The sequence below is a fragment of the Vicugna pacos genome, chromosome 22 (assembly GCF_048564905.1).
Source record: "Vicugna pacos chromosome 22, VicPac4, whole genome shotgun sequence".
NCBI classification, from domain to species: domain Eukaryota; kingdom Metazoa; phylum Chordata; class Mammalia; order Artiodactyla; family Camelidae; genus Vicugna; species Vicugna pacos.
Window position 1 is genome coordinate 32,485,051 of NC_133008.1, and position 24,189 is coordinate 32,509,239.

At 60.6% G+C, this 24,189-nt stretch overlaps 2 protein-coding genes and 1 long non-coding RNA gene across 9 annotated transcripts; 2 read left to right on the plus strand and 1 right to left on the minus strand.

Annotated features, from left to right (window-relative positions):
• Window positions 1-311: 311 nt before the first annotated feature.
• On the minus strand, window positions 312-6,660 carry FSTL3 (follistatin like 3). Its single transcript, XM_072948148.1, has 5 exons — window positions 6,438-6,660; window positions 4,904-5,089; window positions 2,556-2,771; window positions 1,637-1,864; window positions 312-1,546 (listed from the first exon to the last, which is right to left on the minus strand). The coding sequence occupies exons 1-5, from the start codon at window positions 6,538-6,540 to the stop codon at window positions 1,491-1,493; spliced, it is 789 nt and encodes a 262-aa protein (XP_072804249.1). The 5' UTR covers window positions 6,541-6,660; the 3' UTR covers window positions 312-1,490.
• LOC140688525 (uncharacterized) lies at window positions 2,540-4,512 on the plus strand. Of its 2 annotated transcripts, none has more exons than XR_012063274.1 (3): window positions 2,540-2,634; window positions 3,558-3,720; window positions 4,405-4,512. It is a non-coding gene; the product is annotated as an uncharacterized lncRNA (long non-coding RNA). The 2 variants fall into 2 exon arrangements; XR_012063275.1 differs by lacking the exon at window positions 2,540-2,634 and adding an exon at window positions 2,691-2,823.
• Window positions 6,661-14,739: 8,079 nt separating the features above from the next.
• RNF126 (ring finger protein 126) lies at window positions 14,740-23,961 on the plus strand. Of its 6 annotated transcripts, none has more exons than XM_072948154.1 (9): window positions 14,740-14,926; window positions 20,593-20,651; window positions 20,880-20,934; window positions 21,055-21,314; window positions 22,131-22,199; window positions 22,273-22,342; window positions 22,879-22,972; window positions 23,069-23,184; window positions 23,380-23,961. In XM_072948154.1, exons 1-9 carry the CDS (start codon window positions 14,852-14,854, stop codon window positions 23,692-23,694), a joined length of 1,113 nt encoding a protein of 370 aa, XP_072804255.1. In that variant the 5' UTR covers window positions 14,740-14,851; the 3' UTR covers window positions 23,695-23,961. The 6 variants fall into 6 exon arrangements, with proteins under 6 accessions (XP_072804255.1, XP_072804259.1, XP_072804256.1 ...); XM_072948155.1 differs by having other exon boundaries at window positions 14,744-14,926; window positions 21,070-21,314; XM_072948156.1 differs by having other exon boundaries at window positions 14,744-14,926; window positions 21,103-21,314.
• Window positions 23,962-24,189: the final 228 nt, after the last annotated feature.

Consider the following 24,189-nt stretch of genomic DNA (forward strand, 5'->3'; position numbering starts at 1 on the left):
AGGTGGCTTCCTGGGCTGCCCTCAGTCATCTTGACCTCCCTTTCCCTCCCCGGCCCCATGAGGTGAGGACCCTCTCCACTACTTGTCTCCCCCTCCCCCAGCTCTGCCCACTGCCTGAGGGCAGGCACTGAGTCCCAGGGACTGGTAGCAGCTGTCCCAAGGACATATGCCCATGTCACTCCTCTGGATGTTTCCAGAAACCCCATGCAACACCCTAATGGCACCCCAGGCCCCTGGCTGGTAACCCCCTACCAAAGTGGGGCACACAGAGTCTCAGAGAGAGGGGCAAACCAAGGCCTGGACACCCAAAGTGACTTTTTCAGTGTTTATTCCTTTGGCAGGCGAGGCAGGACCCCAGGGCAGGGGAGGTTGCCTTGTCGGGCGGCTCGGGTGAACCCGCTACTCAAGGGCACTTTTCTGGGTGTCACAGGTAAGGCACTTCCTGGAAGCTGGGAGGATGAGCACCGCTGCCCCCCTGCCCTCGCTCCAAACTTGAGGAGCTTGGCACCCCCCTCCTGTCTGAGCACCTAGTCTACACACAGGCACAGGCAGGGGATGCAGCAAGAGCCCAGGTTATCGGATGGAGCGAACTGGATGGAGTAAATCGGCCCAACGCCAGCATCCAGCTGGCAGGCAGGGAGGGTCCTGGGAACTGGGCCTAGAGGCCTGGCCAGGGCAGGACACGAGGGACTGAGGGGTCCTAGGTCTGGACCACATCTGTGGACAGGGCAGCAGGCACTGGGGATGCCCCTTGGACACACTGCTCCGGGGTGCCGGGTGTGCAGTGGATCTTGTCATCTACACCCTACCCTGGGCCAGTGGGTGAGCAGGGGCTTGTAGGCCCCACCAGGTTCCACGCCAAGAGAACTGGGCACCGCTGGACATGATGCCCTGCTTTGGGTGGATGCTGGCTGCTTCACGACCAAGGCCTGTGTCAGGAGGCACAGACAGTGCCCCTGGCCCTGGGATCAAGCTAGATTTCTCTCAGGGGACTTCACAGGACATATGGGGGAATTGGAGGCAGGGGGAAGGTAAGCCCCTTGGGTACCCTTGGGCTGGTGGGGGACAGTGGTTGCTTCCTTGGCCTGTCTGGGGGATCTGGGCATGCTCAGCTACACACACCCAGGCTGTGAATCACCTCCTCACCCCCTGGTCCCTGTTCTAGAAGGCCAGGGTGCTGCTTCATTAACTGCTGGCAGGGAATCCCCAGCCCTCTTGGTGGCAGTGATAATTAACAGAGTTACCCCCAAGGGAGTAGAAGTGTGGGATCCGGGGGCCTGGGGTGAGGCCCCTCCCACCAGCCCTGCTCCCAGGCCTCTTTCCCTCAATTCTTCCAAGTGTCGTCAAGTGGGGAGGGCGGGCACCAGGGCTTCCGAAATGGTCGCGGTCCAGGCTCTGGGACGTGTCCGTGGGACATAAATTAGACTCTGCTGTGGCAATAAATAAAACGGGAAAGCCTTGAACGCCAGGCCCAGGCCGGCCCCACGGGCTCACACAAAGTTCTCCTCCTCCTCCTCCGACTCGGCATCTAACTGCTCGGGGGTGCCTGCAGAACGGGAGGGATGAAAAGTGAAACGGGGGCGCGGAGAGGCGCTGGGGGCTAGACTCCGCCATTGCTCCCCGCCCCGTGCCGCACCTGCACAGCTGCCCGGGTGGCGCACGCCAATGGAGCGGCCCAGGAAGCAGGTGGCTTGGCGGAGGTGGCACGAGGACATATAGGTGACGTTGTTGTTGCCACAGAGCTCCTGGCCAGGGCTGGAGGGCGCGGGGCAGGGCGCCGCGCGACACACCACGCAGTGTGCGCTGCCCGTCTGGTCTACCACACATGACTGTGGCCGCAGGCACACCACGTGCGCGCACGATTCTGTGGGGGGGGGGCGCCGGGGCGAGTCAAGGTCCGGGCTCGGCCCCAGGCACCACCCCCGCTGCGACCCCGCCCACACCAGGTCCCCCTCTCAGACCCGCCCCCCTGGTTGCACCAGATCCCCTGCGCGAGCCACGCCTACACCCTCAAGATCCACCATCAGTCCTCCGCTCCCTCTGACTGCACCAACAAGCCCCTTCGAGACACCTATATCTCTCGCCCCATGAGGCCCAGAACCCCCCTTTCCAAACCTGAACCCGACTCTTCCTCATTCCCGACCCCACAAAAGACCTAATGCAGCTGTACACCAGAAGTTGATACAACATTGTAAACTGACTATACGTCAATTAAAAAAAAAAGACCTAATCCAGTGACACTGTCTTGGAAGTACAGACTCCCTTTGCTAGGCTCCGCCCACGCGCTCGGCACCTAGGCGCCGCCTACCGTAAGCCCCGCCCAAATCAGCGAGACCTATCATAGGCCCCTGGGCTGTAGACATCGCCCCCTTCCTGCCAAGGCCCCCGCCCCCACGCACTGCGGCAGCATCGCCGGTAGAGCACACGCAGGTCTGGGCGGCCCTGCTTCGCGCCCCGCCCTTCGGGCCCCGCCCCGACGTGCTGTAGCGGCGGCCTCTCACAGGACACTCAGGCCCGGGGGCCCCACCCCTCCCGCAGGCCCGGCTCCAACGTACTGCGGCAGCGGCCCGGGTACATGACGCGCAGGTCCGGGTGGCCGCGGCAGCGCGCGGCGCGCAGCTCGCACTCGTCGCGGTAGGTGGCGCCGTCCGAGCCGCAGACCTGCAGGCGCGCCGGGAGCCCCGCGCAGTCGGGCGCGCACTCGCAGCGTGGACGGCCCCCCAGCATGCGGCAGGTCTTGCCGGGGCCGCACTCCACGCCTTCGCACGAATCTGTGGACACAAGGACGCACGCGTGGGCTGCGGCGCGCGGCGGAGGCCCGAGGTCCTCGAAGCCCTCGCGCCCCCACCTCCTGTTATGAGGGATCGAGGCCGGGCCGGAGACGGGGGCGGTCCGGAGTCCAGGCGCATGGGGCAGGGGACTGGTTTGTGGTATAGGGTCAGGATCCGTTAGGGGTGAGATTCAGCCATAGCCCGAGTGGACCAGGGCTCGCTACTGCTTCTGGGGCGGGGGCCTCTGTCGAGGGGTGGGGCTCAGTGTGGGCGGGGAGAGGGTCTCCGCCCGATATCTGGAGGTCCAGAAAAAGGCTTCCACCCCCGGTCCGGTTCTCGCTCCGCAGCTGGGCCACCCGCTCGGGCTGACGTCTGTTTCCTGATTTACGCGCGTTTCTGGGAAGGCCGGTGGGGGGCCAGCTGCGTCAGCCCGGGGGGCTCCACCCCGTCCAGGCGCGGGTCTGGGGAGGACGGGCAGCGTCTGTTCCCGGTGCCTGCCAGGACCTCCCCGGAGGAGGCGTCGGGGAGGGCGCGGCATCGGCCTGGTCTGAGGCTCATTTCCTGGAGAGGGGGCCTTCCACAGCCCGAGCCCTCCGAACCAGGGATTACCACCCCCCGCAGTCCCATTTCTCAGGTAGGGAAACAGGTCTGGCTAGGGTTAAGTCTTTCTCCCCGGGGTCCCCGCCCCCACTCAAGCCCCACTAATGGCTGCTTCTCGCCTCTCAGGTTCAGTTCAGCCTCCCTACTGCCCCCACAAGGTGGTGCCGTTTTGTTGTCATTTTGCAGACGGGGGAAACTGAGGCCTCGTCACAGCTAAGTAGAGGAGAGCAAGCCAGGGCACCTCAGCGTGAGAACTCCAGTCCAGACCCTGTGCACCCCCAGTTCTGTGGCTGGTGGATCTGGAGGGCCTACCCTGAGCTCGAGTTCACATTTCAGCCTCAGTTTCTGGGTGTGTAAAGTGGGGCTGATGGGGGAAACCCACCTTACAGGGCGAGCATAAGATGACAGATGCTCCTAAGAGACTAGCCCACGCCCCTCATGTCCCTCTGCCAGGGCATGTGGGCCGCACCTGGGCGCCTCCCATGCTGCCCGCCCACACGCACATCTGGAAACGTTCCCCCGGGCGGCTTCACGCAAGCGGGAACGGAAGTGGCAGGGCTAAGTTCCTGTCCCCAAGGCCAGATGAGGTGGGGGGGAGGGTGTCCTGGGCCATCTTATGCCCAGTCCAGGCATTTTCTGAAGTCTGTCCTCCCAGAAGCCATAAGGGCTTCTGGAGGGAGCCAAGGCACATGGCAGTTGAGTTCAGGACCACCCAGCCAGGCTGATCTGGGATTAATCACAAAGCTCTCAGCTCTAGCCTCCTTCCTGTTCCCCTTTCCTGACCCCACCCACCAGGGTCCAGTCCCAGGCCATGATCTCTGCTGATGCTCTCCCCCATACTGTCCCCAGCTGGCAAACTCCTAATTGTACCCCAACACCCCAGCTCTAAAGCCCACCTCCTTCAAGTCATTCCCACATGTGCCCAGTGGGTCCTTGCAGGTTCAGCCTTGCACAGGAGGCTAGGAGGGTTCCCATTCCTTCTCCGGAGCAGAGAATATGTCTTGACTTAGTCATTTATTCATTCTGCCTTCAGAGAGCTCCTAGTCTGATGGAGGAGGCAGCATTTCACAGAAGGCACATGCTTGCTAAACTGCAGCTGCGGCCCTACCTGCGGACCCCAGAATCTGAGGTGTGAAGGGCAGTAAGTGTTTGGGAACACTACACGTGGGGTCACAAACCCAAACGGCCAGTTGGGGGAAAATCCACCTTCCTCAGAGTTAGGGGTGAGTGTACTTCCCCCAGATGGAGTGCAGGTGGGAAAGGCCACCCAAGCAGAGAGCTTCTTGTGAGCAAGGGCCTAGAGGCAGGAAACCAGACTGGGGAGTCCTCAGAGCTTCCTGAATCCTCAGCTGAGGGAGTCTGAGGCCTGGAAACCTGAAGGCCCCCACCCCTCTCTGAGCCTGTGATCCCCTCCATGGTTCTCTGGCCGGCAGTCTCTAGCTCCTCATCCCCCCAAGACGGAGAGCTCACTCTCAGCAGTCCCGCCTTTGGCCGCAGTGACTCTGGCCTGTGGCTGACACCCAGGGTCTCACCTTTGCAGGGGAGGCAGTGGACGAGCCCCAGGAAGCCCAGGAGGCTGATCTTGTTCTCCGGGTGGGTGAAGTTGGACCAGGCAGTGTCAATGTTGCCAGAGGCACAGCACTCAGCTCGGCTCACGTCGGTTTTCAGCACCAGGCTGCAGGTGGCCTCTCGGCCCTGCTGGAGCCAGCAGACACCACCTGTGGACATGGAAGGCAGTTCCTACCTGGCCAGGGGGGCCCTCCTGTGCCCCTCCCCACACCCCGGCCTTGCCCTCCCTCAGGCTCCTGGGTTGCAGGGGTGCACACAGTCGGTGCTCAGTCATCACAGAGTGGATGATCTACCCCTAACCTGGGAAGGAGGGGCAGAGAATGCACAGGTGTCCCCACCTGGGTCCAGATTCTTTAGGGATCCTTCCTCCTCTCTGCACTCCGGACCCTACACTGCTCCACCACCAACCCCCACCCATCCCGGGAAGCTCTCCCCCCTGGCTCCAGGCCCCCACCCCGGGCCTGGCATCATGCCCAACTAGTCAAATGCCCAGAGCTGGACTGTCAGGGTCAGTGGGCCCTGGGGCCGCTTCTCCCGCCTCTGCCCTCTGTCTAGACAGCGCCCGAGGGCACGCGGAGCCCCCTCAACCGGCAGCCCCCCCTCGCCTGGCCCGCCTCTTACTCACTCCAACTTGGGAACATTCCCTTTGCATGAGCTCACCGTCTCCCCGGGGACGCGGCCTTCGGGGAGGGGGCTTGGCTCTCCCCTCAGTGCGAGGCTGGGGTGGGGCTGCAGGGTCGGGTGGGGGGCAGATGGCTCTCCGTTTCTGCACTGTTAAGTGGGGGGCAGGAGTTGCCACAGCCCCCAATCTAGGGAGCTCACGGGCTCCCAGGCGCTGTCTGAGTACCTCCCAGGGACCAGTTCTGGGGACCCAGCACCTTGGTACCACCTTATAAAAGGGGAAACTGAGGCCAGGAGTGGAGATGTGACTTCCCTGGCGTCCCCACAACAAGTGGCAGGTATGGGATTCCAATCACCTGTTGGCCTAAGCCAGACCCAGGGAAGATCGGAGACCCCAGCTAGAGGTCCCGAGTCCAGCTGCCCCGCCCAGCCTCTGGGGCGTCGGGACCCAGATGATCCCAGTTCATATCCCAGCTTTGCTCCTTACAAGCTGTATGACTCTGTGCCTCAGTTTTCCCCTCTGGAAAACAGGCATAAAAGGACCCACACTATCCAGCTGTTGCACGAATTCCAAGAGGGAAGAGGTAGACACTAAGCGCTCAATAAATGTCACCAGTCATTGTGACCAGATTCTTGCTAATAAATTGTGAAGGAGTCACATCTAACCTCCTGGTGACCCTCCTTGAGGCCTTTTGGGGCCCAGGAGAGGGGAGCCCCAAGCCCTCCCTGATTGAACCTGCAGAGGCCAGGGATCCTCTCTCTGCCCCCAGCTGCCACCGCCGCTGTCCCCCTAGACCTCGCCTCCCGGGACCCGCATTCCAGGCAGGCCCACGTGGGTGGCCCGCCCCGCCCGCCCCTTCCGGCAGACCCACTCACCGGGCGCGGGGTCCCCCGAGCCCACGGAGCCCACGAAGCCCACGGCCCATGCCAGGGCCCCCCAGGGCAGTGGCCACAGTGGCCCCGGCGCCCCGGGACGCATGGCGAACGCAGACGCGGCGGCGGCGGCGGCGGCGGCGGCGGCCCCCGCGTTTGACTTGCGGGCGGCGGGTGACGGGCGGCGGGCGGGCGGGCAGGCGGCCGGGCGGCAGGGAGGGCGGCGGCACCGACTTCCAGCGCGCGGCCGGCACTCCCTATAAAGGTCCCGCTGGCTGCGGGCGGGGCGGGGCCGGCGGGCCGGGGCGGGGCGCGTGAACGGCGGGGCGCGGGGCAGTGTCGCGCGCGATGTGGGCGCCAGCTGGTGTAGGGCGGGGGTCAGACCTCGGAGCCGGCCCTGGGGATGTGAGTTCGAGGTGTCGCCCTGCGTTTGAGGGGACTTCTGCTGTAAGGCTGAGCAAACTGGTGACCCACGGGGAGCACGTCTGCAAGTCTGTACACCACGTCGTGGTTTACATGTGGCCATTTATGTGACCCAAATATGGTCTGGGCTCCTGGCCCGTCCTCCCCGTCCCTACGCACCCACACACTCGGGGACCTCAGGCCCAGCTGTTCTCTGCTCAGGCCACCCACCTGGCCACCTGGCCTCTGGAGCCTGCGGGTACAGCTGGGTGTGAACAAGTTGGGCGGAAGATGGTGCAGGGCAGACAGCAGCGGAGGGGCGTGGCAGAGAGACCCAGAGACACAAATGGTCCCAACAACATTTCAGACAGCAGTAATCATACCACAATACTTCCAAAGTGCCCAGCGTGTGCCTGGCCTCTGCCCCTCACACCCTGGAGACTGTACCAAACTCCCCAGGCCACATCAACAAGAGCCTCCTGGCTCCTCTTCTTGAAGGTTCAGTGCTCCCTGTTCTCGGCCACCTTGGAATCCTGGGTTTCCCACAATTTACGATGGTGACATCGGGATGGGCCTGGGGAGCATGGAGTCCACTGGGGCCTCAGTGCAGCAGGATGCTTTTCCAATTTTGGAGCTGATCCCTTCCATCCTGGGGGCCTCCCAAACCGTGAGAGCATCTCAACCTACTCATGGCTCCTGGACAGCCCCTCCATGTTTGTGTTTCTAAGAAAGAATTAATGACCATCTCCTGCTGACAGGGACTGTTGGGGGCTGCTGGGGTATCAGATTGACCAAGGCAGATCCAGTCTTGTCCTCACTGAGCTCATGGTTTGAAGAGGCCATAGACAGCAAAATACATAGACAAACAAATTAATATATAACTTCAAAGAGTGGTAAATGCTATTAGGAAAAATAAAAATGATTGAGAGCAATTGGTTATCTCCCAGGGCCACTGATGCCTCATCATCTGCCCATTCCTGCACCTGCCCCCTCCCCAAGTGTAGAAACAGAGGATCCCTGAAGGCACAGCCTACCCTCTGCTGTTGGCAGACACCATGTCCAGACCCGTTCCTGTACCTTAGCTGCCCAGCCTGGCCCGTGTCCCCCAGTCCTGTGGCCAAGGGCCACATTACTTCCTAGCCACACTGAGGAAGGGCTCCCAACTGTCTTGACCTGGCCTTGGCCTCTGACAGTCCAAGGGGATTCTCCCCTGGTTGGGAAATGAAGCAGGAATGAGACCCTGTGTTCTCACCAAGGGTGTGCCGGGGCTGGACAGCTTGACCTTGGCCAGGACCTGACCCCACCATGGCTCGGCCACCCCATCCTGGGCTGTACAAATAAAAGGGCCATTGTCAGCCTGGTGTGGGTTCGAAACGGTGGCCAGCAGCCAGCAGACTCCTGCTCCCCTTCCGGATATGTCTCCCCAACCCAGAGGCTGTGCACTGGGTGACCTCAGCAAGTCGCTGGCCCTCTTGGGGGGTCCTCTTGTTAATATCTCCCATTTGTTTTCCCCAGTTCATCCTGACCCAGCCTTGCAACCCGCTTCCCACCCCAGGTGCCTGCCGTAAGGCTCCTCTGTAGCTCAGACCCCCACCACGACTCCCTGTGGCCCCTGTTCACCACCCCTGGTGGATAGACAGTGACAGTCCAAAGTAATCAGAGCTGTGATGGAGGATGCTGGACCTGACCCAGCCTGGGGAGATCAAGGCAGACTTCTCAGAAAAGGACTTTTTTTTAAAGTTTGGTTTTTTAAAAATTTTATATATTTATTACTTTGGGGGGGAAGGGAAGAGGTAATTAGGTTTCTATTTATTTATTTTTAATGGAGGTACTAAGGATTGAACCCAAGACCTTGTGCATGCTAGGCATGTGCTCTGCCACTGAGCTAGACCCTCCCCCCTCAGAAGAGGACATTTAGATTGACGTAGACTGAACTGTGTGGGGAGGGGACATGGGAAAGGAAGTAATAGGCTGTTTGTGCCACAAGTAAGAGAAAGCCTGAATACAGACCCCCTGAGATGTTTGGGTCCTAGTCCCGGGACCCTGTGAATATGTCACTACTGTTCAGGGCAGAAGGACTTGGCAGCTAGGATTACGCTGAGGACATTTGGGTGGGAAAAGGATCATGGGTTCCCTGGGTGGGCCCAGTGTCATCACAGGATCCTTGAAAGTGGAAACCTTTCCCTCTATGGTCGGCGAGATGTAACAGGAGGACTTGACCTGCCGTTTTTGGCTTTGAAGATGGAGGAAGGGGCCTCCAGCCAAGGAATGTGGGCGGCCTCTCGAAGCTGGAAAAGGCCAGGAACAGATTCTCCCCTGGAGCCTCCAGGAAGGAACACAGCTCCGCCAATACCTTGATTTTAGCTCAGGGAGACCCACGTTGGACTCCTGACCCCCAAAACTGGAAGAGAAAAATGTGTGTTGTTTTAAGCCACCAAATTGGTGTCGATTTGTTACAGCAGCAAGTACAAAGGGGCTCTGTATGCGGGGTTCAGTGTCGTAGTGCTGTGGTCCCTGCCTGGCTGCAGACAAACAGGGGAGTGAACACAAATATGAAAACAGTGGCAGGACAGAGACCCTGGGAGCAGGAAGGTTGCGGGGCCTCTGAGGAGGTGACTCTGAAGCCTGGAGGGAGAAGGAAGCATCTAGGGGAAGCCCAGTCCAGGTGGTGCCAGCTCAGCCGTGTCACATGTGACCTTTCTGTGCCTCCATTCTCTCGTCTGTAAAATGGGCACAGTTCCCAGAAGTGCAGATTCCAGTCAGGATGCCAGTGACAGTGCCCAGTGCACAGGGGGGCCTGACATGGGTGCAGAGAGTCTTATTAATGAAGGAATGGGTAGGTAATTTGCCACTCACCACACCACGATGCTGTGAGCAGGCATCCACTTTACTGAGGGGGCAGCTGAGGCTGAAGGGAAGAAAATGGCTTTCCGAGGGTCGCAAAGCCCCACAGGGTCGGGAATGGAGTCCACACCAGGTAAACAAGATTCCAGGACCCATGTGCTGAACCCTGGGGCAGGGATGCCCCCCTCTCTGAATGGGACAATCAGAGGGAGCCCTCAGGTTGTGGCTGGCAGCACCCTTCCTGGTCCCAGCACCAAATTTTCCTTCGGGGAATTGCCTCCTGCACTCCCAGCTCCAATGTGCCCCAGAGCAGGAGCCTACCCAGGCCCAGCCAGTCAGAATCATCTGACATTCAGCACACCAGGAAGAGTCAGCTCTGAGACTTTTGCTGGGAAAGGGACATCCACTTCCTGCTTGAGCTGGAGGGGTGTGAGTCTGGAGCTGCAGGTGGCTCCTGCCAATGGCCGGGGAGGGGCCAGCCCAGTGGGACACTGAGCCAAGAGAGACAGCAGCAATTCCCTGTGCTGTTATTGGATATCCTGGATTCAGCTCTGCCTGAACTCCTCCTTCTCAATAAGATAAATCTGGTTTAAGTGGCATTTCTGTCACTTGCAGTGGACAAAACCAGCTTACAATAACTCTGTTTACATTTTATTCAAGCAAAGACTTTAGGACCCAGAGCAGGGGTGCTGCAGGGGCTGCAGGAATCATGCACACCGTGATATGCCAAGCACTGCCCCCAGGATACGGGTCATGACCTGGTCCAGAATGCTCAGGCTCACCTGATCCCACATTCCTCAAGCCAGAAGGATGCTTGTGACAGACTCCGTGTCAACTTACTACCTACAGTCCTTGGACTCGTACCTAAAACTCTCCAGGCTCTGGGAAGGCTCTGGGCCCCGCCCTCAGCCCAGAGGTGAATCCTGATTGGCGGAACAGAGCCGAAGTGACGTCAGGCATGAGCATGTGATCCAGCTCCGGCCAATGACAGGAGGGGTACTCTGAGGAGGTGGGGCTTGGAGGAAAGTCACAAATGCGGAGGCGGACTGTCTGCAGGTGACCCAGGATAACTCGGTGTATCGGTCTGCCGTTAGCTGCTCTAACACACTGCCACAAATTTAGCGGCTAGAACAGCGCATTTATTACCGTACCTTTCAGATGATCTGGGCCAAAATCAAACGTGTTTGGGGGCCTTTAGTCGGCAGATCACAGTACTCGATGCTGTTGAGTGCCTGGCGGGCTTTGCAGACATTTGTGGCCGCGTCCTGCCTGGCTGTGTTCTTGCCCCTGGCATACAGTCGATGCTGCATCAGCACCCGTGATGGAGTAATTGGTGGTCTCCGTCCCCGCCAGGAGGAGAGGTGGAGAGATCCCACCCCTTTTCCCGGGGGTGGGGGTGCAGCCCTGGTCAAGCCCTCAAAGCTGCCACCACCTTGTGCCACTTCCCTGGACCTCAGTTTCCCCGTCTGTGAAATGGAGAGAATCGTGGTCATTTCCACCAGGGGTGGCTGGGTAAGTGAATGTGTCTGTGGTGACGCGTGGCAGCCTCCGTTCAGCACCGCGAGGCCCCAAGAGGGCAGGTGTCCCCTTGGATGTGAGAACCAGCGGCCACCGGACCCCTCCTCCCCCGTCCATGACACACAGGGTGGGCCTGTGGCTGGTGGGTGAGGGCTGTTCTGTCCCATATTCATTCTTTGCTCCATTCATTTATCTTCTCAGCACATCTTCTGTGCGTACTCAAGTCTCCAGGGCTGGGGATGGGATTGTGAATGGGAAGAGGAGGCAGAAGGAATCCACGGACCTTATCCCAGCCCATCCCTGTGTCAAGGTCACCGGGAGGCATGTCCCAGGTGGAGGGCCTCTACCAAGATGCCACCACGGGGAAAAGAGATGAACGTGGACCAGTATGTGGCATTGTGTCCCCCCGTGCTGATTACTTGATTTGGTAAACCTGCTGCTGGTTCAGGAAAGGGAGTGGCCTGGCTTTGGAAATACACGTGGGTGTGTTTGGGATAAAGGGGTGTGGGGGCAGAAACTCTGCCAGAAACTCCACACAGACACACACAGAGAGCAAAAAACTTTAACCACTGGTGCATCTGGGTCAAGGACGCATGGAGCCCTTTTGTATTCTTGAAATTTAGAAACTGTCTAAGATGAAGTTAGCAGCACTGAAAAGGCATCAATCAGGGGAGAGAGTGTGGCGGTGTCCGACTCCCCTACCGGCTTCTGGGGTCCTGGTCCTGGCATCTTGTTCCTGACAGATTCCTTGAGCAGGTAGAAATGAAGGAAGTTTGCTCTAATGGGATCGTGACTGCCCCCCTGGGGGAACGGCTTGGGGGACATTGGAGATTATGGGGCTGCAGTGTCCTGGGTCTTGGTCTGGGTGTGGGTGACTCAGGAGTCCCAGAACAGAAAAGAACAGGCCACTTGAACAGAACTCTCAGGAGTGACTGTGTGTGTTTTTACTTCCAAACCAACAAACATCAACAACAAAGTTTAAAAACCAAACCAATTCCACAAACCAAAATATATGAATCGGGGGGGAGGGTATAGCTCAAGTGGTAGAGTGCAAACTTACAATGCACCAGGTCCTGGGTTCAATCCCCAGTACCTCCTCTAAAAATAAATAAATAAACCTAATTACCCCCCGCCAAAAAACCAACCAACCAAACAAACAAAAACCAGAATATATGAATCAAAATGGGAAAAATAAAGGAAAAAAAAGAGTTAAAAAGTATCAATAAAAAATCAAAAACAACAAAAAAATGCAAATGAGAAACTAGAAATCAAAAACATAAACCAACAAATATAAATAAAAAGAAAAAAGGACATAAGTCAAAATCCAGAAATAAAAAATTAAAAAGGAAACCAAAAAATGTGTAAGCAGCTGGCACTGTATTGACACCTGTCGGAATATTGCCCAGTGGGGCAGTGTCCTTCCTGCTCAGTGCTTCTCAGTCTCTCGCCCACTCTGCTTGGAGGATAGAGTTGTCTCCTGCCCTGTGGCAGCCCAAGAAACCGAGGTGGGCTCCAGGTAGACACTCAGATGGGTGTGGGGTGTCAGAACAGCTTCCCCTCTGCCCACGAGCCCTCTGGTTCAGCGTGGTGGCAGTGGGAGTAAAGGGTCCTACTAGGTGCTGGGTATTGGTTTCGCATATTGGGAGATCCTGCTGATAACATGTGGATCTGGGGATGGCTGTGGGGGAAGGAAGGGTAGAGGGCCCTGGGCATTTGGGTGAAGTCGGGGATGGGGGCTCCCCCAGGAAGGGCAGCCCCCTGAGAACCAGGGAAAGAGAAAGGACAGTAGGAATGGTACTCCCAGCACAGGGTAGGACCAGGCAGGCAAAGGCCCTGAGATGGGATCCACCCATGGGGGCCACTGAGGCTTGAGGCTTGCCTGGGGAGGGTGGGAAAGGGGCAGATGAACTCAGAGTGGGCAGCAGGGCCCACTGAGGACCGAGGAGGTGCTTTGGGTACCCATGGGTGCCCTACGCCTAATCCAATCTCAAAACTCTGGGAGACAGTTTCTGCCACCCACCCAGAGAGGTTAAGTAAGTTGCCAAGGGTCACACAGCCAGTGTCACTTGGTGGGATGGGAACCTGTGCCTTCTGACTCCAAGGCCTCTTGGGCGGTACCTCATACACTTATGCAGAATAAATGAGTGAATGCTGGTGTGAAACAGGCCAGGGGCTGAGCTCAAGAGAGACCTGAGGCAAACAGCCCTTCCCTGGACCTGGGCTTGCCTGGATTCCCAGAAATGGGGCTGGGGTGTTCTCTGGTGGTCAGAGCAGGAAAGGCCTGGAATTACCTCAAGACTTGAAGGGACAAGATGGTGGTTGGCAGACAAGTCCCTGTTCCTAGCCTCCTGACATTCAAGATCCTTTATACACAGGCTCCAATTTTTAATTCCTTGGCATCCTGGCTCCAATGCCCCCTTCATATCCAACCAACTCCTATTCAATCCTTAAAGCCCTGTCTCCAATTTCCCCTCCCCTAGGAAGCCCTGTCTCTCTCCCTAGGCAGAGCCAGGGCCATCCTCAGGGCTTATCCACTGACTCAACCTCATGGGGCTGGTCTCCTCCAGCCATGGAGTATTTCAGAAAACCACTTTCATTGCCTTTGTGTCTGTCATTTCCCCTGCTGTGTCCTTGCACTCAGCAAAGGGTATAGCATACAACAGGTGCTCAATAAATATTTGTTGAGTGGATAAAGAAATAAATGCATGATTGGCCTGGAACTAACTTCAGAAATGATCCTGGCCTGCTGATTAATTTGGGGGTGGTGGTGGTGGGATTTAGCTTTATCTGCCCTCTCCTCATCCCAGAACATCACAGAAACAAGGCTACACCTGGCAGGCCTCAGACTCTCTTAGCCGTTGCGTCACACTGAGGCATGGGAGGGCAGGCCTCCTTGGTCCAGGAATGGGTCTCCCGTCTGCGTGCATTCAACGAATGTTTATGGAAAGCCTGCGTGCCAGGCTCTGAGTCCAGCTGAGAGCAGGATACAAAAATCCCTTCTGTTGTGGAGCTGACGCTACAGTTTGTCAGGTGGAAATAAATGTTATTGAAGAGGGCGTCTCAGTAGATGAGACATTAGTGCAAAGACTTGAAAGGCATGGGGAAGAAAGCCATTCGGGTGTCTGAGGAACGGTACACCAGGCAGCGGCACAGGCAGTGCAAAGGCCCGGAGGTGAGAGCGCGCTGGAGTGTCCAAGGAGCAGTGAGGACAGCTAGGTGAAAGGACCGTGGGACTTGACGAAGAAGCAATAATAAAAGAAGTGGGAGCCTCCGCAGCTTTGTATATAAGATGAGGGGCTCGGCCCCGCCCCGCCCCGCTCAGGCCCTGCCCCCGACCTTCCCTGCAGCCTCTGGGCCTGGCCCCGCCCCGCCCTCAGCCCCACCCTTGCACCACGGTCCAGGTTGCCAAGGAGACTCGGCCCCGCCCCTCGGTCTCCCCCGCAGCCTGGCCCCTCCCCTGCCCGGCGCCGTACGTAGTCTGTCCCTCGGCAGCCACCGTCGCCCGGGCCATAGCCTGCCGTGCGCGCCGCCAGCCCCTCTTCCGCTGCCCCGCCTCGCCTCACGCCGTGCGTGCCGTGCGTGAGCGGGCGCGGGCGCGTCGGCCGGCGAGGGAGCAGCAAACGGCCGAGGACGCGGAGGAGGCGGTGGTGGCCATGGCCGAGGCGTGGTCTCATTGCAGACGGTATTTCTGCCACTGCTGCTCGTTCGAGATCGTGCCGCGCCTGCCGGTGAGGCCCAGGCCAGGCGGGCGGGGCCCTCTGCCTCGGCCTGACGGGGAAACCGAGGTCTCCGCGGAGGGCCCGGAAGCGGGCCTGTCCTGGTGGCGCAGCGGAGCCGGCGGCCAGGGGCCGGGGCCGGGAGGAGGCGGGGCGCCGGCCCCAAGTGCGGTCGGCGGCGCTGCGGGCTCCTCGTGGGAGCCGTCGCTTTCCTGGGCCTGACAGCGGCCCGAGCCTGTGTTCTTGGGCCTCCCGGGGGCGGAGGCCTGGACCCAGGTGGATGCCGGGGAAGAGCTGCTTGTTAAAGGCTCAGATTCCAGGCCCCTCTGCCTGAAGTTCCGAATCGGGAGGTCCGGGATGGGATCAGTGTCCCCCCGCCCCGGCCGACCCTCCCCCGCTTTATAAGTGGAAAAATGAAGGCGCGGCGGCCCAGGCCAGCCCGGCTCCTGACGTTTACCCCTCGGCCAGCTCACAGGGAGCGGGAAGAGGGAGGTGTGGGTGTAGGGGGCCGGGGGAAGGGGCTGCTGGTGGCGAGGCTTTATTGAGCATCCGCTCTCCATGGTCACTTGGCTGTTTTCGGAGCCGGACACTTAGTCCTGCCATTCCAGCTGTGGGTTTTCCCGCGCAGCCAGGAGAAGGGGTCGGTCGGGCATTATCCCAGCCACAGAGAAGGAAAGTGAGGTAGAAAAGTCCGGGTTTGGAGCATTGAGGGGTGCCTGGGCCCAAGAGGAGAGAAAGGGTAGGGGTGGTGTGGCTTCCAGATGTAAGCAGCTTGCGGGGAAAAATAAACCGAAATATCCGGTGCATGAGCCGACCTGGGGAGTCGAGACTTGCCCCACTGCCCCTACTCCAGGCTCCCGGAAGTCCTGCTTCTGCCTCTTCCGGCTTCCTGTGTGCCCCAGTTCTGGTTGACTGTGGCAGGAAGGGGCTGGCTATGGGACAGCCCCTAAGCCTGGATTAGTTGCGTGCAGCCCCTCGCAGCTGCTGTGAGCCCCAGGACAGGCCCTGGGTCTCAGGCTCACCCCAAAGTGGTCTGTCCAGAGCTACGAGAAAGTCTGGGGCTGAGCAGTCCATGTAGGTAGCCCTTCGGGCCTCCCTTCCCAGGGCCAGCACAGGGCCTCAGTCCTGGCCATGTGGTCTTGCACCAGAAGGATCCTCAACTCTTCCCACTGTCGCTGAGTGGATGAAGATCTTCCTAGTCACAGGATCCAGTGGTGACAAGGTAGCCGTGATCTTTGCCCTCAGAGTTTATAGGGAACCAGCCAACGCTGAGCAAGCAATTGGCAAATATCTTGTTGGGAATGTTGGTAAATTCCGTAAGAGCAAGTAATGGCAGTGAGGGGATCTGCTTGTGAGCTTTAGGTGGGATTTGAAGAGGCCCAGTAGACAGGGTGACAGTGATCAGTGAGGGGCACACCTGGTGTTCCTGGGGATGGGACAGTGGAAGTCCCAGCCAGCACTTGCAGCCCAGAAACAGAGGCTTCTGTTTGTGGGAGACTCTCTGCGAGGCCAGTCTGCTCTAAGGAGTCTGGCCTGGTTTTGATGCAGCTGCTGCTCCCGACAGAACGGAACTGGCTGTTGCCACCGGCCCTGCCTGCTCTCTGGCATGTCTACGCAGCTGGGGGCTGGACTCTGGGCTCAGGCTGCAACTGTGACAACGTCTCGGCTTTGTGGCCCCAGTGAGGCACTCAGCCTGCCTGGGCCTCAGTCTCCTTGCCGGTCAGATGGGTTGACAAGGTGACCGTGCGCGTTGAGGAGCCCGGCCTGACTCCCAGGACGCTGGGGAAGGGCGGGCATGTGGGAGCAGGAACCAGACAGGCCAGCTGACTCGAGGCCTCTACAGTGGGGCACAGGCCCAGACTCGATGCTTCCTAGGAAGCGGAAGCGCGGGGGCTGTGGGGGACGTGCTGGTGTGGGGGACATGGACGCGGAGCGTCCCTGCGCTGGCCAGCCAGGGGGCTGTCACAGTTCAGTGGCCTCCTCTGGTGGCCTTGTTTAGGCCTTTTGCTCCTGGTGGTAGTACAGCCCACCGTCCTCAGAAGTGTCCCTGAGGGTGGATGAGTGGGGATGGAGTCAGGGTCTGGCAGCTGCCTCCAAGGGCTGTAGGGGTGAAGAGGGAGGCCCGGGAGGGCCTCTAGCCCTTGCCCTCCCCATGCCTCATCCTCCCCATGGAACCCAGGCCCAGGCTCCTTCCCCAGGCACCACGTGGCCTCGCCTCGAGCTGCGGCCTCCGGCCACCTGCCCATTCTGTGCACGTGTTGTGAGTCCTGGCCCTTCATTGGACGTCCCCTCCCCATCTGCAGCTGCCAAGGCCAGGGGAGGTTAGGTGTGGAACTGGCTTCAGCAGTGTACTAGATGCCCGGAGCGTGGAGTTGAGACGGGGCATCAGGGACACCCAGGGGGCCCTGGACCCCATGCCTTACAACTCGGTGCCCTGCAGCTGCTCCAGAGCTGGCTGGTGCCACCGGGGGGCGGAATCTGGTGGGGATGGAAGTGTGCTGAGCCCCAGAGAGGTGGCTGGATAGGGGATGCTAGGTGGAGGCTGCACCCTTGAACCTTGTGGTGCTGTTGGAGGCTGAGAGAGGTGTAGCCCCCAGCATGGGGGGCACAGGTGTCACGTTGGTGGGAGACGGGGTCCCTGTGGTGGCCATGTCGCAGGCACACAGAGGGCCCTAGGTGACAGCCCGGTGCCCAGCAGTGTGCGTGGAGATCATGGATGCCTGCAGGGACAGACTGGATGTGAGTGTGGGATGGGGAGTAGCTGCTAAGACTCAGAAGAAAGTGCTATGGGATGGGGGACAGCCATGGGGCCCAGTCAGCTTCAGCTTCCCACAGGGTCTGGGTAGTTCCCTGGGCCCAGAGACATCTGAGGGTGCCCTTTGCGTCCTTGGGCTGGAGGGCCCGGCCTAGGTACATGAGGGGCTGCTGGGGCGTGGGTTCTCGTCTATGTTGGGCCTGAGTTCATACCCCTAGTGCAGCTCTGTGCCCCAAACCTCCCTGGGATCTGCGCCGCACCTGGAGCTTGGCCTGCCAAGGCTGCTGTCTCTCCAGCTCCCACCTCAGTTTCCCCGACTTCACCTCGCTCAGCTGGCGGGAGGCCCTGGGTCAGCCTCCTGTGGGAAGGAGCACGTGAAGGGTGGTGCCCGTCCCGGAGGGCCGCCCCAGCTGACCCCAGGTGACTTGGGCCCATCCTGGAGGCTGAGCGCACAGGGGAATGCTCCATGAACATAGCGTGCGCCTGTCTTGTCCCTGCAGCTCTGGTGCTGCTCTTGCTGTGGTGGTGGGATGGCCCCTACCTCCCACCTCAGACAAGCAAGGAGCCGGCAGCTGGGGGTAGGTGCTCACAAGCCGGGGCCCGTCAAGGGAGACGGGCCCAGCCCTGCGGAGGCAGACATTCTGTCTCGGGGTTTCTACCGTCCACCACACCAACTGAATAGACATCTTAGGGACATGACCTCGGAGGAGGAGGGCCTTGGTCTGACCCTTCCCCGCCATCTGCGGGCAGAGACTGGGGCCTTGCCTGAAATCCTGGGCATCCTGCGAACACAGCTTGGGCTGCTGTGCACTCCAGGGCGCAGGGCTTGCGTGAGGACAGGGGACACAGATGCAGGGCCCTGATCATGGCCAGCACTTGAGCTGCAGGTCAGGGGTGGCTGCCAGATTTCAGAGCCTGGGGTTGAGGCCGTCCTTCGTTTGCAGGTGGGGAGACCGAGGTTTGCAGCCGGGAGGTGATGTTTGAGCAGACCAGCTTCTGAGAGGGGGCAACCCAGGTAGATGTCTGCTGGGACAGGGGGGACGGGGCAGTGGGAGTGGCCAGGTTGGGTTGTTTCGGGCTGCCAGGTGACACGTGGAGCAGCTGGGCTTGGGAGGCACAGGGACCCCTGAAGACAGTGGGGTGACAGGCTCAGGGCACCCGGGAGCGTCAGCAAGCCTCAGTAGTGGATGAGGGGACACTGGTTTCCAGGGGGGCAGGCGAGGTCAGGGTAGGCCTGGCTGTGTGGCGCGGACCCAGGGCAGGCCGGGTGCTCAGGGGAGAGAGAGACGAGGCTCCACTAGGACCCAGTGGGGTTCCAGACCTTCCTGCCGACCCAGGGCCGGCCGGGTGTTGTGGGCGGGCTGGAGCGCCGGTCGTCTGTGCACGAGTGTTCGGGGCCTGCTGACTCCCCGCTTCTTGACCTCAGTCACCACAGACTCACGTGCAACAACGTCTGCCTGTGTCTCTCCCCTCCCCTGGGGCAGCGAGTGTCTGTGCTTCTCTCCTGTTCACGACTGAGTGATGGGGTCTGGTGTGTGGAGGGACATGTGTGACCATGGATGGACACTTGGCTTGTGTCCTCCTTTTGGCCACTGCGGACGTGCGTGGGGGTGTTCCGTGTGGACTTGTGGGCTCATGTGACTGTAGCTGTTGGGGGCCCTGCCCTGTGTCACACCCCTGCCGGCCATGTCGGGGATTCTGATGTCTCCGCCTTCTCGCCACGCTGGTCACTGCCAGCTTCGTGGGCCTGGCCATCGGGTGGCTGTGAGGCGTGCCCTGCTGGTCCTGGGCCCGGGCCCGGGCCCGCTTCCCTGCTGTCTGGCCGGCCACCTCCTCTCTCACCTTGTTGCCTCTCATGCATTTTTGGAGAAGTGTCTGTTCTGCTCCTTTGGCCGCTTTTTAATGGGTTGTTTGTCTTTTTGTCATGGAGTTGTACGAGTTCCTCTAGAATTCTGGGTACACGTCCCCCTGCATCCTCGGCTCAGATGGTGTCCTTTGACCTCTGAGCTCCCCTTTTGCTTTTGGCAGCATGGCAGGTAAAGGGACAGGGCATGCACTGTGGTGGTCCCGCCGCCCCCTGGGCTCCCTGGGACTGTGACCCCCGGAGTGCACATCCCTGCCTCTCCCACTCAGGATACGGGCTGTGTCTTGGGCAGGAGCACCTCAAGCTCGTCTCGCCTCTGTATGGCTTTGGGAACACGTGTGAGCCCTGGGCCTGGGCCTGTTCTGGGACCACAGGATGGTTTTGGTGTTCGCATGCCTTGCCGTAACCACCCCCCCAACACACACATCACGGTTTCAGCCCGCTGGCTGGCGGCCCTGGGCCAAGTGAGGGCTGGGAGGGGACATGGCCAGTGCAGACAGAGCTCAGCTCCAGTCTGGGGTGACAGGCCGGTCCTTCTGCCTGGGCGGTTCCTCCCACTGTCGGTGGCCCCCTTCCTGGGAGCTGACCTGCTCTGGAGCCCCGCTGGTTCTTCTTGCAGCCTGCCTGGGGCCACGTTTGTCTCCTTTACGTGTGCACAGGGCCGGGGTGTCACTCAGAGAATGTTCTCGTGTCCCCGCAGTCAGGAAAGTTCTCTGGACTCACGTCAGCTGGCTTGTTGCTGCAGGCCTTGTCAGAGCCTTTGTCAGCTGATGTGGCTGGGTGGAGGCCCTGAAACTCTGACTTCTGTCACCATGGGGTGCACAGGCTCGGGCTCGGGGGCATGGGAGGCAAGGAGATCACCTGGGAGCTCAGGCCCCAATGGCGAGAGGTGCAGTCGAGGCTATAACTGTGGGTGAGGGCGTCACCCTGTAGTCCTGCCCAGGCCTCCGCTGGACCCAGCCTTGGATCTGGTGGTTTCACATGGGTGGCCTCGAGGTGCCACCTGTCCTGGGACCCGCTGTGGCCCAGAGATCACGCTCCCCTGCTCTCCTCCTGCAGGATTACATCTGCCCGAGATGTGAGTCTGGTTTTGTTGAGGCGTTTCCAGAAGTGATCGGGTAAGGCTGCCCCTGGTCAGAGGCCTTGGGCCAGGGGCGGTGTTGGGGGGGCCTTGGTGGCAGGGGCTGGGTGGTCTGAGGATGGCACGAGGTTGTTAGGATTCTGGCCGTCCTGCCTTGGGACGTACGCAGGGGTGGCGGAGAGCACCTGGAGGCCCGTGGGGGTGGCGGGGTCCTGCCCTTTTCCAGCGGGACGCCCCCGCTGCTGATGGCGCTGTGCCCTTCCAGGAGTACAGAGAACGGCTCCGCCCCCTCCACGGACCAGAGCAGGCAGCCTTTCGAGGTGAGCAGCCCTGCCCTCCCCGAGACCCTCTCCATGTGGGGCATTTCTTTCCCCCAAGCCTCAGGGCCTTCCGGGTGCCACCTGCCCTCCACCTGGCGCCCTTGCCCATGGCGGTCACAGCCGTCCTCTCCACAGAACGTGGACCAGCCCCTGTTCACGCTGCCACAGGGCTCCGGGCACTTTGCTTTCGGCATCTTTGATGACAGCTTCGAGATCCCCACGTCCCCCCCAGGGGCTCAGGCCGATGATGGCAGGGACCCCGAGAGCCGGCGGGAGAGAGAGCAGCACTCCCGGCACCGGTATGGCGCCCGGCAGCCCCGCGCCCGCCTCACTGCACGGCGGGCCACCGGCCGGCATGAAGGCGTCCCCACGCTGGAAGGGTGAGGGGGCCTGGGGGGCTGTCGGGTCGGGTGGGTCACTCTGAGGCTTCCAGCCATCTGTCCTTCCAGGAAGGAGGTTCTGTGGGCGAGGAGGTGTGGATGCTGACGGGGGCCGCCTCTGGGTCCTTGGTGGGTCCGGGCTGGGAGCAGGGCAGGGGTGGGGGGGTGGCGGAGGCTGAAGTGTGGTCCCGAGAGGGGCCTTCATCCTGTCGGTGTCTTCATTTGCTCAGGGCACTGATCCATATCCCGGTGCCGTCCCAGGGCCAGCACCCCACAGCAGCCTCTGTAGGCCCTGTCTCATCCCCAGGGGAGACAGGCCTGAGCTTCCCGTGCATCTTTGTAGGTAAAACGTGACTGTCATGACTGTCATGACTGTCGGCAGGCTAGTTCCTGCCTCACCGAAACGGCATTTTAACCCACGCAGAGCTGCTTCCCTCCCTGTGAGTTGAGGTCTTTCCAGCATAGGTCACAGCCTGTGCCTGGTGGTGCCACCATACTCTGGGCTCACCATGGCCTTGGCTGGCATGTTACAGGGCTGCTGCGAATGGGACAGCAGGGCTGACCCTATGACTCCCAGGACCTCTGGGATGCAGTGTGGTGCATCCCCCCCCCCCCGGTTGTGAAACGGGGACTGGACACAGTTGTATGTCCACAGACGCCATCCAGGCCTCGAGAAGACCCTGCCCTGGGCATCTGTCGTGTTTGGTTCTTTTTTCTTACTAGTTGACAGCCGAGCCTCTAAACACTGGACACTCATTTGCTCTGCCCCCTCCCCTGGGAGGGCACTGACCACAGCCTGGCCTTGCTCTGTTCCAGGATCATCCAGCAGCTGGTCAACGGCATCATCACTCCGGCCACCATCCCCAACCTGGGCCTGGGCCCCTGGTGAGTAGGTGGGGGGGCCCCCTGTGCCCTGCCCAGCCCCTCTGCCACTTGAACCCAAGACCTCTCTGCCCAGGGGAGTCCTGCACTCAAACCCGATGGACTACGCCTGGGGGGCCAACGGCCTGGATGCCATCATCACGCAGGTATGGGGCTTCCCTCAGGTTGGCACTGGGGATGAGGACTGTGACAGGCCCCTGCTCCCTGGAGGATGGCGGACATGGGCGTCACTCCCTGCCCTCTGTAACTCCCCACCCTGAGCCGGGGTGTGCCAGCCAGCCAGACGGCTTCCTCCCAGTACCGTGGGTCAGGAGACCTACGCCTTGGGCCCTGTGGGTCTGTGGGACCTCCAGAACCTGCCCAGGGATGGGGTGTTTCCCATGACCTCAGTGGTGACCCACCGGAGCATTTTGTTGCTGGCAGCTGACCCCCAGTGAGGCAGAGCCTTGGCCCTTGGCCCTGCCCTGGCCATGAGGGGACACTGACTGAGCAGGAGCACAGGCAGAAGGCTGTGGCTGGGCCTCAAGGGGCGGCTGACCTCTGACCCCCCAGGGGGCCCGGGCCCAGGACAAACGGGGCCACGGTGCTTTTGCAGGTAACCCAGCCTAGCATTTCAGAGACCCATGGGTGAGGGGCCCACCCACCGACCGAGCTTCCTGCACTCTGGCCTCTTGTCTTTCAGCTCCTCAATCAGTTTGAAAACACAGGTCCCCCACCCGCAGACAAAGAGAAAATCCAGGCCCTCCCCACTGTCCCCGTGACCGAGGAGCACGTAGGTACGCGCCCACGCCCAGACCCTTCCGACTCTCCCTGCACCTTGGACCAGCAGGCTCCCCCAGGACCCCAGGGTCATGCTCTCCTCCGCTCTGCAGGCTCGGGGCTGGAGTGCCCCGTGTGCAAGGATGACTTCGGGCTGGGTGAGCGTGTGCGGCAGCTGCCCTGCAACCACCTCTTCCACGACGGCTGCATCGTGCCCTGGCTGGAGCAGGTGAGCAGGCGGGCCGGCCCCGGCCCCGACCCCTGGCCCTGCCCGCCTCTGAACCGCCCACCCTCTCCCCTCTGTCCCCACAAAGCACGACAGCTGCCCCGTCTGCCGGAAAAGCCTCACCGGACAGAACACAGCCACCGACCCCCCGGGCCTGGCCGGGGTGAGCTTCTCCTCCTCCTCGTCCTCCTCCTCCAGCTCGCCCAGCAACGAGAACCCAGCAGGCAGCTCCTGAGTGCCCCGGCTGGTCCCAGGGTGAGCGCCGGGCTGGCGGGGCAGGCTGGACGCTGCGGCCCCCACACCACTGTGCCCCATGGACTGCACTGCCGGCCTGCCTGCGTGGGCAGAGGCCTGGAGGACCCTTCCCTCCAGCTGCGGAGGAAGCTCGACCTTCCAGAAGGACGTCCCACGGCCGGGCCTGCACACGGCACAGCCGCCCGGGCGCCCTGCCTCCCCTCCCGTCTGTCTCTGACCTCACCCTGTAGGTGTTCAACGGCGGAAAGGTTTTTATAACTTCCAGTTGCTACCGCTTTGAAATAAACGGACGTTTTAGCTCACGTGCGGCCCTGCATGATCTGTGGAGACATAGGGTGGAGCCACTCGGCTGGGGTCCCAGCACTGCATGGACAGGCCGCCACTCCCCACCCTGAGTGCAGTGGCTCGGGACCACCAGGATGACCAGCACCACGAGGACAGAACTGCTCTGACAGACGTTTTTTAAAGGAGAAAAATATGTGTATCTTGAAAGCTATTTAAAAATACACCTACTTAGAAAGAGAAGCAGGTGGTTGGCGTGTTCCTTGTGCGCGCGCAGAGAGCTGGCCGCAGCCCCCAGACCCCAGCCCGGAGGCGGACCGGCAGAGTCACTTGGCTCTCTCGGCTGCAGTGGGTGACCGGTCTGCTCACCCCATCCCATCTCTAGCCCTGCTCACCCCACGAGATCTGAGGGGCTCTGAGGACTGACTTCAGTTTGACACCATGTGTGGGTCTCAGAGGGCAGCTGATTTG

Coding starts and splice junctions, on each gene's coding strand:
- FSTL3 (XM_072948148.1), bottom strand. CDS start 6,540: ATGCGTCCCGGGGCGCCGGGGCCACTGTGGCCACTGCCCTGGGGGGCC. Junction 1,865..2,555: donor GTACCCGGGCCGCTGCCGCA/GTACGTTGGAGC, acceptor CCCCCCCCACAG/AATCGTGCGCGCACGTGGTG. Junction 1,547..1,636: donor CCACCCGGGCAGCTGTGCAG/GTGCGGCACGGG, acceptor CCCGTTCTGCAG/GCACCCCCGAGCAGTTAGAT.
- RNF126 (XM_072948154.1), top strand. CDS start 14,852: ATGGCCGAGGCGTGGTCTCATTGCAGACGGTATTTCTGCCACTGCTGC. Junction 20,935..21,054: donor AGAGCAGGCAGCCTTTCGAG/GTGAGCAGCCCT, acceptor TGGCGGTCACAG/CCGTCCTCTCCACAGAACGT. Junction 22,343..22,878: donor TGGATGCCATCATCACGCAG/GTATGGGGCTTC, acceptor CTTGTCTTTCAG/CTCCTCAATCAGTTTGAAAA.